Raw genomic sequence first — 16,234 nt, 5'->3', positions numbered from 1 at the left:
ATGGAGAATACCTGAGTGAAATCAAATACCGAAAAGTGCAAATGATCAAGACAATAGAGGGGAATACGTGACCTGACATCTCACACGTCTGCCCAATGTTCAGCGTCTCGGTCTTGTCTGAAAGACAGGTGAAGAGCTGGTGATTGGTACCCACCATCGAGTTCTAACCCATTTCCATACCTTCCATACTAGTCACGGTCGAATATCGAGACAGGTTCCATAAGGTAGGCCTGGTTCAGTGCCCCTGACTATCGTGAGTCATAACGGGCACCTCAAAGTCGTGAAACATCGCAAATCTCCCGGCCCTCGTCCCCTCTTTCCGTAACTGGCTATAGATGACCGATGATGGTTCTTGATCGGAATAGGGTATGGACATGTGAGCTTTGCCAGTTGCAATGAACACTGGACATGTAGTCGGAAGCCGTGAGAGTAGCCCAGCTTGGGAATGCGGAACTCTAGCTCTACCGCAATTTGGTCAAAGGACACAATTTCAGACGGATCAAGAGGCCAGTTTATGTATTACATTCATCAACCAATAACTTTTTTCATGGCGAAATCAAAGTTGGCTACCTAGAAACTCCCAACATCCTAATATCAGACCCTCGGGTGGTGTGCCTTATCCCTCGCGGTCCACAATCTCGAAGCCATCCTCCGATTCGACCCTGTTCTTCTCAGGACATCCATCTTCAACCCAAGAATACTCCGACAACGTATCCAAAATCTCAACAAACCCTACCTTCCAATCAGTGTCTCACGCCCTCTCACTCAATGGAGATTCTCGGGCGAACTGTGCTGGTGCTCGATTTACGGGACGCCCGCGCCGCCGACTCACCTTGCTCCACGTCGCCATCAGCCTCCTTTTCCGGGGCGTCGTCTGTGTCGGTCATATCAACCGCAGGCACGCCGCTGGCTGTCTTCTTTTCAGATGCGTCGCCTGGCTTGGTCTCAACAGCCGCAGACGCATCACTGGCTGCCTTTCTTTCAGATGTGTCGTTTTTGGTGGTCTTGGTCGTCTTACCAGCCCCAGGCGCATTGCACTCGAGCTCGAAAGCCTTACCGTCATCGGAATCCCATCCCTCTCCGCCCCGATACTCACCACCGTGACCATCATTCCAGCCCCCGGGCGCGATTCCTTGGTAGTGTTGCCCATCCCCATCCTGCGCATCGTCAAACTCGTAGTCGCGGTATTCAGGCACCCGCCATCCCATTCCGTCTCCGAGATTGCCCTCGCATCCCTCGAGGTAGCCCAGATTCGCGCACTCCCACCACGCGGCGTCCCCTTTCTGCAACCTGTCCTCGCAGAACCTCGCTTCTGTAATCAAGCCCAGATCGATCAATAAGTCAATCACGTCGTATTGAGCTCCCTCTTCTTCCTGAGCCCACGCCAGCAGCCGCATAACACACATAAACTCCGCCGGCGCCGCATCACGGCTCCATTCGAGTAGTCGACAGCAGATGCGAGCCCAGGTTGCAATCCATTCCACATCCAATGATCCTGCCGCCTCGCGGAACTCGATCGTGCGTTCTTTCGTCGGCCACATCGTCCGCGTCGTCTCTTCGTCATGTAAGCCCAGGAGCCCGACGGTGAAAAGATCGTACGCTCTGAACTTGTAGTTGATATGCTTAGGAAGAAAAGCGGGCGTCATCAGTTGCCCGACCTGGGCAACGGTTATGTCAGCACCCAGGAGATCCCTAACACCAGACATGACGTCCCATCGAGCCGGCCTATTGAGTTCCGGGCATTCAATGTCTCCTCCTTGACCCAATATGTAACCCTCGAGGAAGCCCGGATCTCCGCGCATGTCTCGTCGCATCGTTCCGGGAACACGGGCGTAACGTCTGTTGATCGGAGGAGGACGGGGCCGGGGTGGGACTGCACCGTTTGGTGTAGAACTGCGGTAATTCCTCGGCATCGGTACAGGAGCCTTGTAGGCAAATGGAGGAAACCCAAATGGCGAGGTAGGGCCAACTTCAGAGGTCTTGGGGTCTCTGACCTCCGGAATGGTCTGGCGATGCTGCCACGGTTCGTATCCCTGAAGAAGGGCCTCATCATTCTCTTGATCCAGCGTCATCTCATGATTCATCGCCTCCGGGTTCGCGTCTACATCCACCGAGTCGCCAAGCCAACGGTCTCTTCCCATAAATTTTGCCTTCTTCAACTTTTCTAAGGAATCGCCTTTATCAATGATCACATCCGCAGGACCTCTGCCCTCTCCAAGAGATGTTACATCGTTCACTCGAGCGGACTGGCTGTAGCCAAGGGCAGAACGCCAAGGAGCATGAAGTCTGCTGATAAGGGGGTCAGCGGCCCATAGGAGGGCGGCGAAATGCCTCAACGTCCTGGCGTCAATTCGCTGCGTCGGTCCTACACCTACATGAACGTGGAACCCACAGCTAGGGTTCACCCGGCACCGGAAGTTGGTAGTGATTACACTTACCGCGAGACGGATCATGTCGAAAGAAAGCTTCATGTTGTGCATGGCCGGTGATATCATTTCGACGCGTTGCCAGCGATATCCGTCAACGTGATCTGCTTTTAGAGAGATGTCCAGCTTGAGCTGGAATGCGTCTATGGCTGTTCCACTCTGCATGTTCTGCACAGAGCCAGGCACACCGCATTTTCCCTGGCTGTACACTGGCAACCCAGCTTCAGCCAATGCGTCTCCAATGCTGTGGAACACCCAGTCTTCGTCCCAACTGTATGCCATAGGAGGCCCGCCGTGCTCATTGGTTTCATCATCCGGTGGAACTACGACGAGAGGCTGCAGCTCGTGCTTGATGGCATTGTCAGGGTCTGCTTCCCCCTCACGAATGAAGGCGACAAAGAATTCGAGTTCAACACCGAACGACACCCGCGGAGGTGTGGTTTGTGTTTGGCGTTCGCCCATATCGGATTTCGGCGTTTGGTGAAAAGTCGGTTGGAGCAATGTACAATGTGGTGATTGTGTCTGCAATCAGTCAATGATGCAAATTCAGACGGTTGTTTGGTAGTGGGTACGGATGTGTTGCGAAGAGCTGTACTGCCGCTATACGGGTGGTAGCGAGGAGAATATATCCTGGCCTCACTAGCAACAGTCATCATAGGACTTTTCCTTTAAAGAAACGAAAAGAATTATCTTCAGTAGCTTCTGGAAAAGAGAAAGTTGATGAAACAATGGCGACAGGGTATAATAGACCGGCTTTCATGTCCTTTGCCATCGGCGACGATAAAGACATGTGTTAGTGAGGATCTGGAAACTTGGGAGCGTGGACCATACCTCTTAGAGGGCATCCAGGACTGATACAGTCCCATTGTCAGCCTTGAGCCAATGGCCAACGCCCAAAGCAGCAGGGACAAGGAATGGGGGGGAATCAATTCTTCATTTCTTTGACGTCGTCTGGACTGTCTTCAATCATGCCTAAAACGCGAAATGCAGAGCAAAAGCAACATGGGGTGACATCACCCGTCCCCTGTAACGCACTGACTCCTCCTAGAACTTCAAAATGCCATACGGGTGGGAATATCCATCGTCTCCATCGCATAATTCCACGTATTCCTCGTCAAAAAGATTAGGGAGCCGCGTGGTAAGCACGCAGGCCGGGTAGTAGGGAAGGTGATTACAGAGAAGTGAAAGACCGCCTAGAATTCCCGATTGACGATCATGTCGCCGCACGACGCAATCGAGACTCGAGGCTCACCACAGCCTAGAGCGCATCCATCTAGAGCATGTAGGCGAAAAGACCAATGGCAGCGACAGCAGCAGCGTTGCCGAGGTGGGCAGGGTTGGCAGTGGGAGCAGCCCAAGCGGAAGAGCTGGAGCTGGAGGCAGCGGAGGTAGATCCAGCGTTGGCGCTGCCAGTTCCGGAGGGAGTGCTGGTAGCAGACGCGGTGGCGGTGGTGGAAGCACCAGAGGCCTGGTCAGCCTGGGCGTTGATGGTTCCGCACTGGGACTGGATGGTGTCTGTGCAGTTGGTCTGGCCGCGAGCGTCGCCGACGTTGGCCGTGATGCAGTCCTGGAAGGCCTTCTGGCAGATGAAGGTGGGCATAGTCTGCTCGTAGTACTCAAGACCGGGGGCAGAGCCGTTGGGGCAGAGGCACGAGTACACTAGAGAGGTCTACGGAGTAAAATGTCAGCGATGACCCACTAGCATCGGCCTCGGGCCTGTGTTATCATACAAGCAAGCAAATAGTGCTTCTATAGAAAGAAAAAAAAAAAAAACTGAACTTACAGAATCGCAGTCGTTGGTGGTAGGGTTGGGCTCGCAGAGGACCTTGCAAGTGTTACGCTCGGCGACACACCAGTTGGCTGTGGGGAGAAAGAGTCAGTAAGTGATCGGTGGTGGTAGTTGGGCGGCAATGCCGGTTGCTAGCCACGAGTGATAGCATCAAGTTGTCCAATTGACTCACCTCTCTCGGTCACGGAGATAGTACCGACGTTGATGTCGGCAGCAGTGTAGACCTTGCGCTGAGCAGAGATAGCAGTGAGGGCCGAGAGGGCCACGATGGCGAGAGAAGTACGCATGTTGTCTGTTGTTGATGTGGTGTAGAGGTAGTGGAAATTGTGGTTTGTTGAAGTTGCTGAAGGGGGACGGAGAGACGCGTGACAATCAATCAAGCGATATCCAGTTCCAAAGTATCGTCGGCAGTGTGAAGATGTTTTGCCTTGATGTGCTTGCTGGTAATGCTTGACGGAGAGTGGGCGGGAAAGAAAGAGGGAGTGAGGCCCAAACAAGTGCGGCGGCGCGGGCAACGATGTGGTTTTATTATGAGGCACAAGTGCAGCAACAGCTATGAGCGGCAGGAACCTCGGGGTGTGTGGTTCCTTCCCATGCTAGTCTCTGTGGTCGCACTTGCCTTGAAAGCGGTAAGCTCAATGGGGGGAACGGGAAAAAAAAAAAGGTGTGAGGAGTCCAAGTATGAGTGCCAGTGGACAGTTGCAAGGGTGGCTGGTGGAACAGCAGAAACCGCACCTTCCCTCTTGCGAACATCAGAAAGACAGGCAATGCATGGTTTGATTGCGGTACCTGTCCGGCAAGACCGCGGTTTTTTTGTGTTTTTTTTTTCCCTCTCTGCTCCTGCCCTCGCTTTCCCTTCCCTTCTTACCGTCCCACTATTGCCCGCGTCCACCCAGCAAGTGCATCGGCGCGTCCTCGTCGGGTCCATGTACATAGGTAATATAGTATACAAGGCAGGCGCAAGTCATCGGCCCTGGCTCGTTCCCATATGTACAAACATGAATGGAAGGCCGGCAAGATATCCGTACACAGTACGTATCTGCAGAGATAGACGTGTGGCTGGGGTCCACACACTGCAAATGTCGGGTCACAGTGGGGGGGAGGGGGGAAACGACCGGGAAGATGCACCTCCTCCAGTGCAGCCGCCGTATCTGCGTCAGGAAAACTCCATCGAGGTCGCCGTTGGGGTTGGATCATGGGTTCCTCGCGGTGAAGTCGAAGCGACAACAAAGTCAATTCGCACAGACAGTCCGCGACTTTGCTGTTATCGGCAGGGGCGGGTCGTCAACCGACTGGCCGGGGATGGAGGTACGTACCACAGACGGCCTTAATCAAGATAGGAACGCTACAAGGTTACCTTGGGTTGTACACGGCGGGAATTGAACGCGTACCTATCTATCTACAGATAATTAGAGAACATCTGAAGTGGTCTAATTCCTTTTTCCCTCTACCACAGCGCAGCGCAAACTCTGCTACACTTCAGATCAATCTCATACTTCGTCCATAGACAATTGTACACAGTAGAGGGCCGCGGCGGTGGATGCTCATTTAGGGAGATACTTAAGCAGGCATAGGGCAGCCCTGTCTCTACCACCTGGTCCCTGTCGCCTCAGACTTTGGAGACTGAAACTATCGTCGACCCTCGTGATGGCCTCATCCGCGTCGTAGCATCCTTTCCGCTTTCATTCCATAGTTAATATAGGCATGGCCCGATACTTTGCCAGTGCCACCGCGGCTGATGCCATGTCAGGCTGAGTGATCACCCACGCACGGCATTCAAGGATTGGCTGGGAACGAATGAATTCTCCTCGTCCTACCTTTAACTCTTGCAGTTCACCAGAAGGGGTTCCCTGACTGAGGTAGAAGTGTTGGGAGCAGCTGCTGTCAGTCGCGATGGGATGGGCATGGCACGCGGGATTTCATTGACCAGGCGATGGTCGCAGCGCCAAGTGCTATTACAGTCGCATTCCTTGAGGTGCCTGTCTCAGAACAACACAGAGAGAAGGAAAATGAGAAAGAGGGGGAAATGTTCGCAACCCCTTCCCTGCCCCGGCGTCTCCTTCAGTTTTCAGATTTGGCAGGGCCCGGGCTTTCATCTCGGTCTAACGTTACCCAACACAGCTCCACCTTCCGCTCCCCTAAGGTGCAGACTGCAGAGTGACTGTGAGTGAGTGAGTGAGTGATGTTCTTTCCTCCGCTCCTCGGTCTGCAGACACCGTGCCATTCCTAAAAGGGACTAGTTCCCCAGGAACACTAGCCATTGAAATGCAGCTTGGCTGTTGCCGTGGTCCGGGAGACTCGCAGGCTGTGTGGGGGCAAGAGTATCTATTGCCAATCAATTCAACGCAACGCACTTTGCTCCGGAGCCGTCCCATGTGCAGCCTCTACTCCCTATGTATTCCCCCCTCCAGTCTGCGGTCTGCCCGCGGTCTCTGGCATCTCCCCGTCACTGCCATCTACTACTACCTAATGCCTCAGGTTCAATCATTCCCCGATCGTCCAACGTTGCCAGGTTTGGGCCTGTTGGCGGCAGCGTCTCCGTGATTCTCTAGTATTGTGTATACGAGACGCACCGCGAATCTAATAGGCCGTGAACCTCTAACTCGGCCGAAGAAGCAGCTGTCATGGTGCAGACCATCCTCCGTCCCAATAGAACGGAGTATGCTGACCTGATCTCACCTCAGTGCGCCTTCCAAATGCTTCCGTCAAGACGTCTCATCTTCCGAAACGAACCTGACTTTACCCGCCCCTTCTCACATCGCATCGCGTCGTCCTCTTCTTGGCGTTGCCGGATCACTGCCCTGCTCACTGGTTCCCTGCCTCACTCTTGTACCATGTTATGTTTCTGTTTGCGAATCCCCTTGCCTTCCATGCGCCCTTTTCCTTGGAAACATACTGGCTAGCACTATCCGTAATGAGCATCTAATCGTGATACAGCAGATACCCCGAGCCTTGAGGATACCGTGGTCGTGCCGATATCTCAGCACCAACCTATCTCCCTAGTGTCCGGTTGAGCACGGCCCCATAATCGGTACCCTGTCCTGCTGGCCTTACAAATGCCTGCTTGTGTAAGGTACCTACCTATCCGTACCTGCTGGGTCTCGACATGGAGTAGCGTATGGAGCAGCCCGGCGCGTGCGGATGTTCAATCCCAAAGCCCCAACGACGCCGTTGGACGCTGGCCAACAATTGCGGCGCGAAGAGGCCGCCTCCTAACTCCATAGTTGAATTTGGGCTGGTACGAAGACAATAAGTCTCTCAAATCGGCAAAGCGGCCAGTCTATGCACGCTCTTAGTTTACCAGCCCAAAATACCACCTGGCACCTGTGGCACGCCGCACGCCGCACGCCTCCCACGTTCTTGGGCGCCGAGCTACCACGAGCTTGCCGTCCAATCATCACAGTCAATTGCATGCCCAGCTTTTTAGTGATCGTCATCGACAGCGACACTAGCCACCTACGCTAGCCATCTGCACCAGGCAACTGGGGTGCTGGGGTATGCGGGAGGGGCTGGTCCTAAACTGCCTGAAGCAAAGCTTGCTATCGAATGCAGAACTTCCAGCTTGGTCACTCACGACAACGGTCACCCGCTTTCTACCTGTTCAAGTTTCCGGCATGCGACGGCTGGTCAACAGAAACGGTCCTCTATTCGGGTACAGAGTACCACAGTGATTCACTCAAGGCAGCTTCACGTTGATTTCCAGCCAACTGCAAACATTCTGCGTGTGTCGCACCGGCTTTGACCAGCCGGCCGTCACTTACATCGGGACCCTCTACAGCGGCTGTTCGGCCATGCAGATTCTCCGCCTCTTCCATCTGCATCCTTCCCATCACACCCTCTTCGCCAGCCACCCGCAAACCAAGTGTGTGCCTTTCTATGCGGCGTTGCCAGATACTCTTCACAAAGTTGCCCTAGACCTGCACGAGGCTGCCGATACGAACTCCGGTTATCTGTACCCGCCGGCACGACCCCGCCACCAAGCTTACGAACGCACGACCCAGCCAGGACCTTGCCACCAGCTTTTGGTCTTGGGCTCCGGCTTCTGTTGAGTGGCTTAACTTGTTGAGCTCTCTCGGCACAGGGGCCCGTTCCAGAAAGTCAATGGGTTGATGTGGGAGGCTTCCCCTGGCGTGTGTCAAGGTTTATCACAAACTGAATGGGGAATGCGAGATCAATCCTCTACATGGGAACGCGAGAAAACTCCCATCACCGACAGCCTAAGAAGTGAACTTCAGAGCGCCATGCAGCCGCTCCCTAGCGCCGCCAACTTGGCAGGCCGGGGTTGTGGGGGCCGGACGAGGATCCAGGTTCGGATCTCCGTGCCGCGTCAAGACGTCACCTGTCATCCTGCGAACAAGACTGTGGCGCTTGCATGGTCGATATCCGAAGCTTGGAGCAAGACACTGCCAAGTCAATACAAACGACGGGAAGCGGCATGGTTCCGAGAGAAGAGCTACAACCTTTTTATATAAGCGATGCCCGCGAGATTTGCACCTTTCACTCGACGAAATATGTCGCCCAAGCTTGCACGAACGGTCACCCCAAGCAGTTTGCCATGTAACAAAATGGGGGTTCACGAGCTTCTACAGCGAAACATCATGCTGTCCTCACAATAGGCTCTGCTCCGACTTCGAGCACGTCCTTGAAGATGCCCTTCTCGCTCCTGACTTTCTCGCCTCCGCTCCTGACCCATCGATTCCACGCGCCCAAGCGCATGCATAGTCCTTCCATGGTTGTGCACTTCGCCTGATATCCTAAACCACCGTCTTCCGGTCGTCGACGAGCGTCAGCATCGTTGATAATAGCGTTGATGGCACCAGCCACAGAAGCGGGTTGCAGCATGTACAATGGCAAACCGGGTTCCGAGAAGATCTTCTGCAACGCTGGCACACGCACAAGCAACAAGCAGTAAGCCTCTATACAGTAGGCCAAGAGTAGCAAGAGCAGTGGCGGCGGATACTGCACGTGAAAGGGTGTCACGCTGACCGACTGGACAAGCATGTAAAAGTCCTTAAACACTGGAGGCGGCCCTCCATCTGTGACAAGAAATGGTCGGCCAGCTACTTTGTGTGCGTGAGGGCCAAGCAGGGCTGCCTCGTATTGGAGATGTGCCAGAGCTACGTTGCCTCCATGGACCCAATTCTGCATATATAGCGCAGTAAAGGTAGGGAAACTGGCCAGGCGTACTGTCGTCCCAACTAGGTAATCGTCCTTGTGGCCGTATACGGAATTCCCTGGCCTGATGGCTCCAGTGCGGAAGCCCCCTGCCTGCGTGGGATGTTGTGGCACGTTGTTCGCGCTGCAGACGAGCCGCTCGGCTTCAGCCTTGCTTCTGGCGTAGTTGGCGAAGAACTCTTCGTGAGGACGAAGCGGCTTCTGAAAGTCCTCTTCATCGAGGACTTGGAAACCATTTGTCGGCCACCGCCTCCACGGAGCATTGAAGAATTTGGCGGGTTTCAACGCCACACTGCAAGAAGAAGTAAACACAAAAACGTCTGCCCCTGCAGCCTTGGCTGCGGCAAGCACATGGACGGTCCCTGTGGTGTTGACGAGGGAGCAACGGTCGTAGACCAGCTTACTACGCTCCGAAGGACGGATAACGGCGGCGGTATGAAATACGGTCAACGGGAGATGGGCCACTGACTGGGGCCACGGTTTGTCAAATGCTGCAGAGGTTGCCGACTCGGATGAAATATCGGCTTGAGCAAAATCAACTTTGGATATCGGTCCCTCGCTCATGTCGTCACGGCCAGGGTTACGGGAATCAATGATTCGAATTGCCTCGGGAGGGTGACCACGCGCAATGAGCTGAATGGCCAGCTGTCCTCCAACGAGGCCTACATCGTACCAGAGTCAGCGGCGGTGAGTGACAATACTACGCGGGATACTTGCCAGAGCCTCCAACAATAACGTATCGCCGATCCAGTTTCGGCGGCAAGTGTGGCGTCCAGTCAATAGGCTGTTTCTCCATGCGCTCAAAGGTGTGCCTGACTTTCTCTGGCGTCCATCGATCCGGCGACACCCGCAGAGCCTCAGGATGGATCGTCGACATGGCGCGATTGATTTTCCAAAGATATGCCAGCAATGCTGCCAACAAGCCGAAGGCGATCTTCGCCGTCCATGTTTCCAGCACCATGTTGATCAAGATCCACCGCCACGGCTCCTTCCGTCTTGTTTCGGTAGCTGCCGCGTCGAACGACTGCTATCGTGAAGTCGGCGCACTACGACTCTCGGAACGACAGAGACGATGATTTTAGGTGCTGTTGGAGAGAGAAGCTTGTTTTCCAAGGCGAAACGCTGAAGAGGGGGGGAGCTGAGAGGTTTTTTATGCCGAATCCCTCGTCCTCGTCAAGACGAGCTCCTTGCCCGTTGCATCTGAAATTCGAGCTGATCAATGCGCTAAACGCTTTTCCCATGGAGTCCCAGAGCTTCCCCCCCTCGCCGGTCCTTGCGCCAGAATGCCATTCTGTAGCACCGAGGTCAGTCTGAACTCAGCAGAGGCGGAATGAGCAGCAGCCGACGTCCACTAGGTTCACGAAGTTCGCGAAGGAAATCAGATTTTCGACAAGAGCCCCTTGACCTGCCAACCACCCTACAACCGCGGAAATACATTCGGGCCAACTCAAGGTTCCGGATACTCTTATTCGTATTCTACCCGAGCTGCGCGGGGCATTTGATGAGTAGACGACAGTGAAGGTGGTGCCGTTCAGAAATCCCGGTACTGGTGCTAGGTGCTCCAAATCGAAGGCCGCGTTGCGAGAGGAGAGGGCGGGGCCAAAAGCTACCGTCCGGCACGTGGGCTTTCATCCGGTCCGACCCGAAACCAAACGTGGGGTGCACCGGCGTTGCGCGGTCCCGAGTGGTTCACCTTTGCTCCCGACTGGAATCATCGGGAAGCTTCCCGCGAGCCTCGCTTATGGATTACATGAGCGCTAATTTGTTTCAGGTCCTTCCAGCTTCACTCTGCCAGCCCGCATAAGCGATTTGGTCGAGCAACGCGAGACCTGCAGCATAACGTGCGCGGTACACGGGAGTGGGCGCTCTGTCAGAACCTTAATGTGCCTTTTTGACGATCCATGCCATTAAATTATGCTCGTCATCAATGCTAGCACCTATCTTGGTCAAGTGGTAGGTGTGTCAAATTGGATGATTACCTAGATGGGAGGTGGTTTGAGGCTCTTCTCGAAAAAGGATGGTCGAGATCCGACGTTCCCGGATGGAACCTGGGCTTGAAATGCGCGTGTTGCCCAATTAGGTCAATGGCACCCAGTTGTGCGCTTTTTGATTCGCTGCTGACGGCGAGTCCTCATCCCCGGACGCAATCCCGGACGATACCCGGTGCCCAACGAGAGTTGAGTTGCCGGAATATCTCGTCGGAACTGTTGATGCTTTATCTTTATCTCTATAATGGCTAGAGCCAACAACTTCTGGAACACGTCTAGAGCTTACGAGGCTCTCGTCTACCTCGGACCTGTAGTACTCACGTGCTGCATTGCAAGTCCCAGCTTATGCTCGGACCATTCGAAAGCCGGCATCAATGAACTCTCATCAGCCTTTCCAAATCACACTTCTGACATAATATGTACCCTTAATTAGTACTTACACTCTCCTGCTTGGTAAATCTATTTCTTCAAGGAGTCTTGGGCTCTTGGCTGATATCCGGAGTCGTCACCTTGGTCCACGTGTTCTCCTCGACAAAGATGTTATAGCTGTAAGAGTCCCACGGTCTGACCGGATCCGCAAGCTCAAAGTCAAAGTTGCGCATCAGCTGTCCTGACATTAGCATCCAAATCCCACAAATACAGCGCCTAGTAGTTGGTGACATTACCTCAAATAAAGCCTTGTACAACTCCATGAACGCAACCGGTTTGCCGGCACACATGTACCGCCCGTAGCCGAACGCCATCTCGACCTCGCGCTCCATGTTGGCCCGGGCCGCGTCGTCGACTTCCAAGAAGCGCTCGGGCCGGAAGAGGTCTGCGTCTTGGCCGAATAACGCGCGCGATTTGAGCAACCCAGGCACGTTCATGCCGATCGCGGTGCCGCCGGGTATGAACTTGCCGTCAATGATATCGCCTTGTGGAGCAGCCGATTTGGGGTATAGTCCCGTCGCTGGTGCGCAGATGCGGATCCCCTCATAGATCTATGCCTTACAATCTCAGTTCGTCTACACACCATCTCAGGGTGGGGTTTGATACTCACCCGTAAGAATGGAATCTTGCTTCCTTGGTCAAAGGTGATTGGGGTCGAGACTCCAGAGTCGATAGCGTCGCCAATAACACCTTTGAATTTGTAGTAGACTCTGGGGTTGCACATGAGATGCAGCATGGTGATGCGAATCACAGAGGCAGTGGTGTCAGAGCCAGCGATAAGAGCAAAGAGGCCTTCCGCCTCGCATTTTTCCTGCGTCATGCCGTTCTTGATCCACGAACCCTAGTCAAACACATTAGCAACAATTTCTCACGGAAATTATGCCGTTAATTTGAACATACCAGCATGTCCTTTTGAGGCTTCGAGGTGGACTTGAATCTCTCTCCGACGTATTTCTCGGCAATACTGAGACTCAAAGTCAGAATTCTTCAAAGATCACTGCTTCCACGGTACATGAGACTTACCCCATCATCTGCCCGAGCCCAATCTTGTCCGTCGTTCGCGGGCCAAGCCATCTCAAAAACAACTTTGGAAACCGGATGGTGCGAATCTACGGGGTGTCCAACGTGACGGCGATGACCGGCCAATTGTCCATCATCTGCTCAATGAACCCAAATACATCGGCGTCAGCCTCGAGATGCCCAAACGGCTTTCCAAACGCCGCCGTCGTAATAACGTCCATGATCAGATACGCCGGCAACAGCCCCATGTCCACCAACCTTGCCGCATCCTCATACCGTTCCCTCAAGAGCTTCACCAGTTTAATAATCTGCTCATCGACACTGGGCTCCAGCAAATCCACCTCGCGGCCCGCGTACGCGGCGGCGGTCTTGGACTTCATCCTATCGTGGAGCCCCTTGTCGAGCGTGGTGAACATGGTTTCCTGGTACGGGTTGAAGCGGCTGGAAAAGTACCAAGGGTCCTTTCCGTAGTCGCCGCGCGCGGCGTTGATGCGGCGCAGGACATCCGGGTCGTCGGTGAGGAGCTCGTTGGGGCCCACACGGATGAGGCGGCTGGCGTAGCGGGTGTTTAGGGTGCGGTAGAATTCTTCCTTGCAGGCGCTGCGGGCGATGTAAAAGAGATGGAGGTAGGAGAAGGAGGCAAGGATCGGTCCTGGGATGTGGCGGAGGCGGTACCATGCGATGAATGCTGCGGTTGTATAATAGAGGGCCAAGATGGATAGACCTAGCGAGGCTCATTGGAGAGCGATGCCTCGAGGAACGTGAGATTCAAAGTAGGCATCGCGGGAACTTGTTTTGCTGTCACTGAATATTGGTCTTCGTCCTCGTCAGGATTTCTACTTCAACAACAGAGAGTTTGCGGTCCCCGAAAAGCACACAGAGGGCTCCTTTTGTATGATTTCCACTCTCCACAGTCCACTTCAGACTTGGTTATCACCTTTTATGGAGACGTCAGCACAACGTCGCACCGTAGTTTCCTATGGAGGCTCACGATCTGTCGATCTCCAGTGATTTCTTTGAAAGCTCTGAGATGTGATGGAAATATCCTATACACTATTCGCTCGACTATAAAGTGTCAGACTGCGTCGGTCCCGCTGGCCGGCGTTTGGTGGCCGTTTTGCTAGCATTTGATTAGGTGGTTAGAGTCGCATGCATTCACGAGAGGGGGATCACAACATCGAATGAGGGGGACACGGGATCACGGCATGTGAGGCTTTGGAGACGGAAGAGTTGTATTTGGGCAGAAATATTTTCGAAAGGGTACTCCAGCTTAGACTTCCCTTGCATCGCATTTAGAGATCATCTGCGGCCCATGTAACAGGTTCTAAAGTGATTCAAATTAACAATAAGGTACATTGCAACGTAGTCTTACTCCTGCCAGAGAGTAAATATCGTGTTGAATAGATTCTTTGATCTACCATCATTGCGATTCAAGAAAAGCAGTAGGACGTTTCTTCCTCCCCTCTCCCTCTTCAAACTCGGCTCGCTAACCCAGTTTCTTCCGAGGATCAGTTTCGTCTCATCAATTTGACAGCAGTCATTGGGTTGAAAATATCAAGCCATTATCGGCTCTATCATTCGTTGTTTTTTGCTCATTTACGTGACATCTCCATGGAGCCAAGGTATGTAGCACACGATGAAGTAGCTCGGTTGATTCAGAGGTCTTTCAGCGGCATCTAGCACTGGCGGCCTTCGGTTTCTTCCACTCTTTCAGCCGAGATATGAGGCAGGAGGAGTGCTCCCATTCCTTCATCGGACTAAGACGTTTGAGGGAGGTTAGAGCACATCCACCATTCGAGCAAAGTGACATAATTTCGATTTGCCGCGTAACCAATAGACCAAGTACTGGGTGTTAACCGGGTAATGAATAGTCTGAGCACCAGTCTCAACGCATGCATTTGAGCTTCGGCCGAAGCAAATGGGGTTAGGCTCCATCCAGCTGGATTGATTCTGGTACTACTTTTGGGCAGAATGGACCTCATGGAGGTAACCACGTATATAGGGCGCTGGGCTTGTAGTTTCTGTGGTGCCCACATCAAGATACCAGAGAGGCGGTACCAAGGTCGTAAGTAAGAGCAGGAGTCACTTGAAATTTCTCATCGATCCCTGGTATCGCTGGGATCCACAGCTTAGGCTGACTTCGACGTACTGATAGAAGACATGCGGGCGACCTTGGTAGGCGTCGGAATTTGCGCCACATCTCCCCTCCTTGTCAATCATGCTCCGCCTGCAGTGAGGGTCGAATTTGAAGATGTTCTCAAGAAAAAAAAAAAAGGACTTAGGATTGGCTTTGACCGCCGGGGCCAAGCTGACATAAGGTAGTGTACAAGATGGGGAAAATAAACCCCATAAAATACCTTGGTCTTATAAAGTTTGCGATGTGGAGTTGTCAGAGAAAGAGATGGCAAACCCTTTGTATATTTCTCGTCGTTTTGCCTTTGGGAGTGGAAGCAAAGAGCTCATATATAGTAGGCGATCCGCAACACGTTCATAGTCTGGGGAGCATAGTACAATTGGATTCTTTACGTCCGATTTTAGCTAGGTACTTTCAGGCTGTGTTCACACCTAACCCATGAGCCATGAGGTAATACTGTCGACAAATGCCTGCCCTAGCTTGAGGCTAGTATCTACCGTAGAGTCTGCAACTTGGGGAATTAACTGTTCATGACCAGGCGTGTCAAATTCTTCGAGCCCTGATTCCGTTATTGGCCTTCCTTTGCCAAAAGATGATTTTCCTCAAGCTTTAGTCCTTTGATGCGCCGTGTTGTTTAGACAAGGAGAAGTCGTTGACGTCGGACGACAAACGGAAGCGGAGAGTGGGGCCGGATTTGACTCGGCCCCTCTGAAGATCACTCGGATGTCCCCGACTACGAGAATGTGCTCTGAAATGACGTCAAGACAAATGAGCCCGTTAGACTGGAGAATAAGTGCCAATTTACAAGCTAGTGCTGGAGTCTTGAAGTTGTTGAAGGAAAGTGCCCCCCGGAGCTTCTCTCCATCAAGGCACAACGGATACTAATCTGGCAAGATCTACGCCTGCTGTTCCTAAAAGTCAATGCCTTGGACCCCGGATTCCCCGCACAGACCATGAAAGTCCACAAAAGAAGAGAACGTTTGGCAGCTGATGGGTGGGCGGTGAACATCCCGAATCCAAATGTAGCCTGAAAGCCATTTGTTTCTGCCTTGATAGCCAGGTGAAGAAGAAAAGAACATCTCTGGGCTTGATATCCTGCCGTATATCGCACCTGCTGCAGTGTGAAAGACTGGTGATGGCAGGTGGCAGAGTGCGGGTATCTTCATGCACCCCTGAACGTCGTCCAATAGACAAATAGGAAAAACGCTTGGGCCATGTAGCGGTGAGAGTGTCACCGGTACTTGATTGGTTCAAAGCACCCCCGCAATCATCT

At 53.2% G+C, this 16,234-nt stretch overlaps 4 protein-coding genes across 4 annotated transcripts; all 4 read right to left on the bottom strand.

The window, feature by feature from the left end:
- Positions 1-761: 761 nt before the first annotated feature.
- On the bottom strand, positions 762-2,888 carry CORC01_12378 (uncharacterized protein; the record flags this gene model as incomplete). The annotated part of the gene is made up of 1 exon (XM_022623999.1): positions 762-2,888. The coding sequence occupies one exon, from the start codon at positions 2,886-2,888 to the stop codon at positions 762-764; it is 2,127 nt and encodes a 708-aa protein (XP_022469485.1).
- An 811-nt stretch (positions 2,889-3,699) lies between these two features.
- Positions 3,700-4,502, bottom strand: CORC01_12377 (uncharacterized protein; the record flags this gene model as incomplete). Its single annotated transcript, XM_022623998.1, has 3 exons — positions 3,700-4,095; positions 4,210-4,286; positions 4,388-4,502. The coding sequence occupies 3 exons, from the start codon at positions 4,500-4,502 to the stop codon at positions 3,700-3,702; spliced, it is 588 nt and encodes a 195-aa protein (XP_022469484.1).
- Positions 4,503-8,811: 4,309 nt separating this feature from the next.
- CORC01_12376 (3-beta hydroxysteroid dehydrogenase/isomerase) lies at positions 8,812-10,351 on the bottom strand (the record flags this gene model as incomplete). The annotated part of the gene is made up of 2 exons (XM_022623997.1): positions 8,812-10,035; positions 10,121-10,351. The coding sequence occupies 2 exons, from the start codon at positions 10,349-10,351 to the stop codon at positions 8,812-8,814; spliced, it is 1,455 nt and encodes a 484-aa protein (XP_022469483.1).
- Positions 10,352-11,845: 1,494 nt separating this feature from the next.
- Positions 11,846-14,989, bottom strand: CORC01_12375 (cytochrome P450; the record flags this gene model as incomplete). Its single annotated transcript, XM_022623996.1, has 6 exons — positions 11,846-11,983; positions 12,044-12,358; positions 12,418-12,648; positions 12,708-12,771; positions 12,921-13,515; positions 14,977-14,989. 6 exons carry the CDS (start codon positions 14,987-14,989, stop codon positions 11,846-11,848), a joined length of 1,356 nt encoding a protein of 451 aa, XP_022469482.1.
- Between the last annotated feature and the right edge of the window lie 1,245 nt (positions 14,990-16,234).

The sequence above is a fragment of the Colletotrichum orchidophilum genome, assembly GCF_001831195.1.
Source record: "Colletotrichum orchidophilum strain IMI 309357 chromosome Unknown Scaffold_151.1, whole genome shotgun sequence".
Lineage (NCBI taxonomy): Eukaryota > Fungi > Ascomycota > Sordariomycetes > Glomerellales > Glomerellaceae > Colletotrichum > Colletotrichum orchidophilum.
This window is presented reverse-complemented; position numbering and strand designations above follow the sequence as displayed.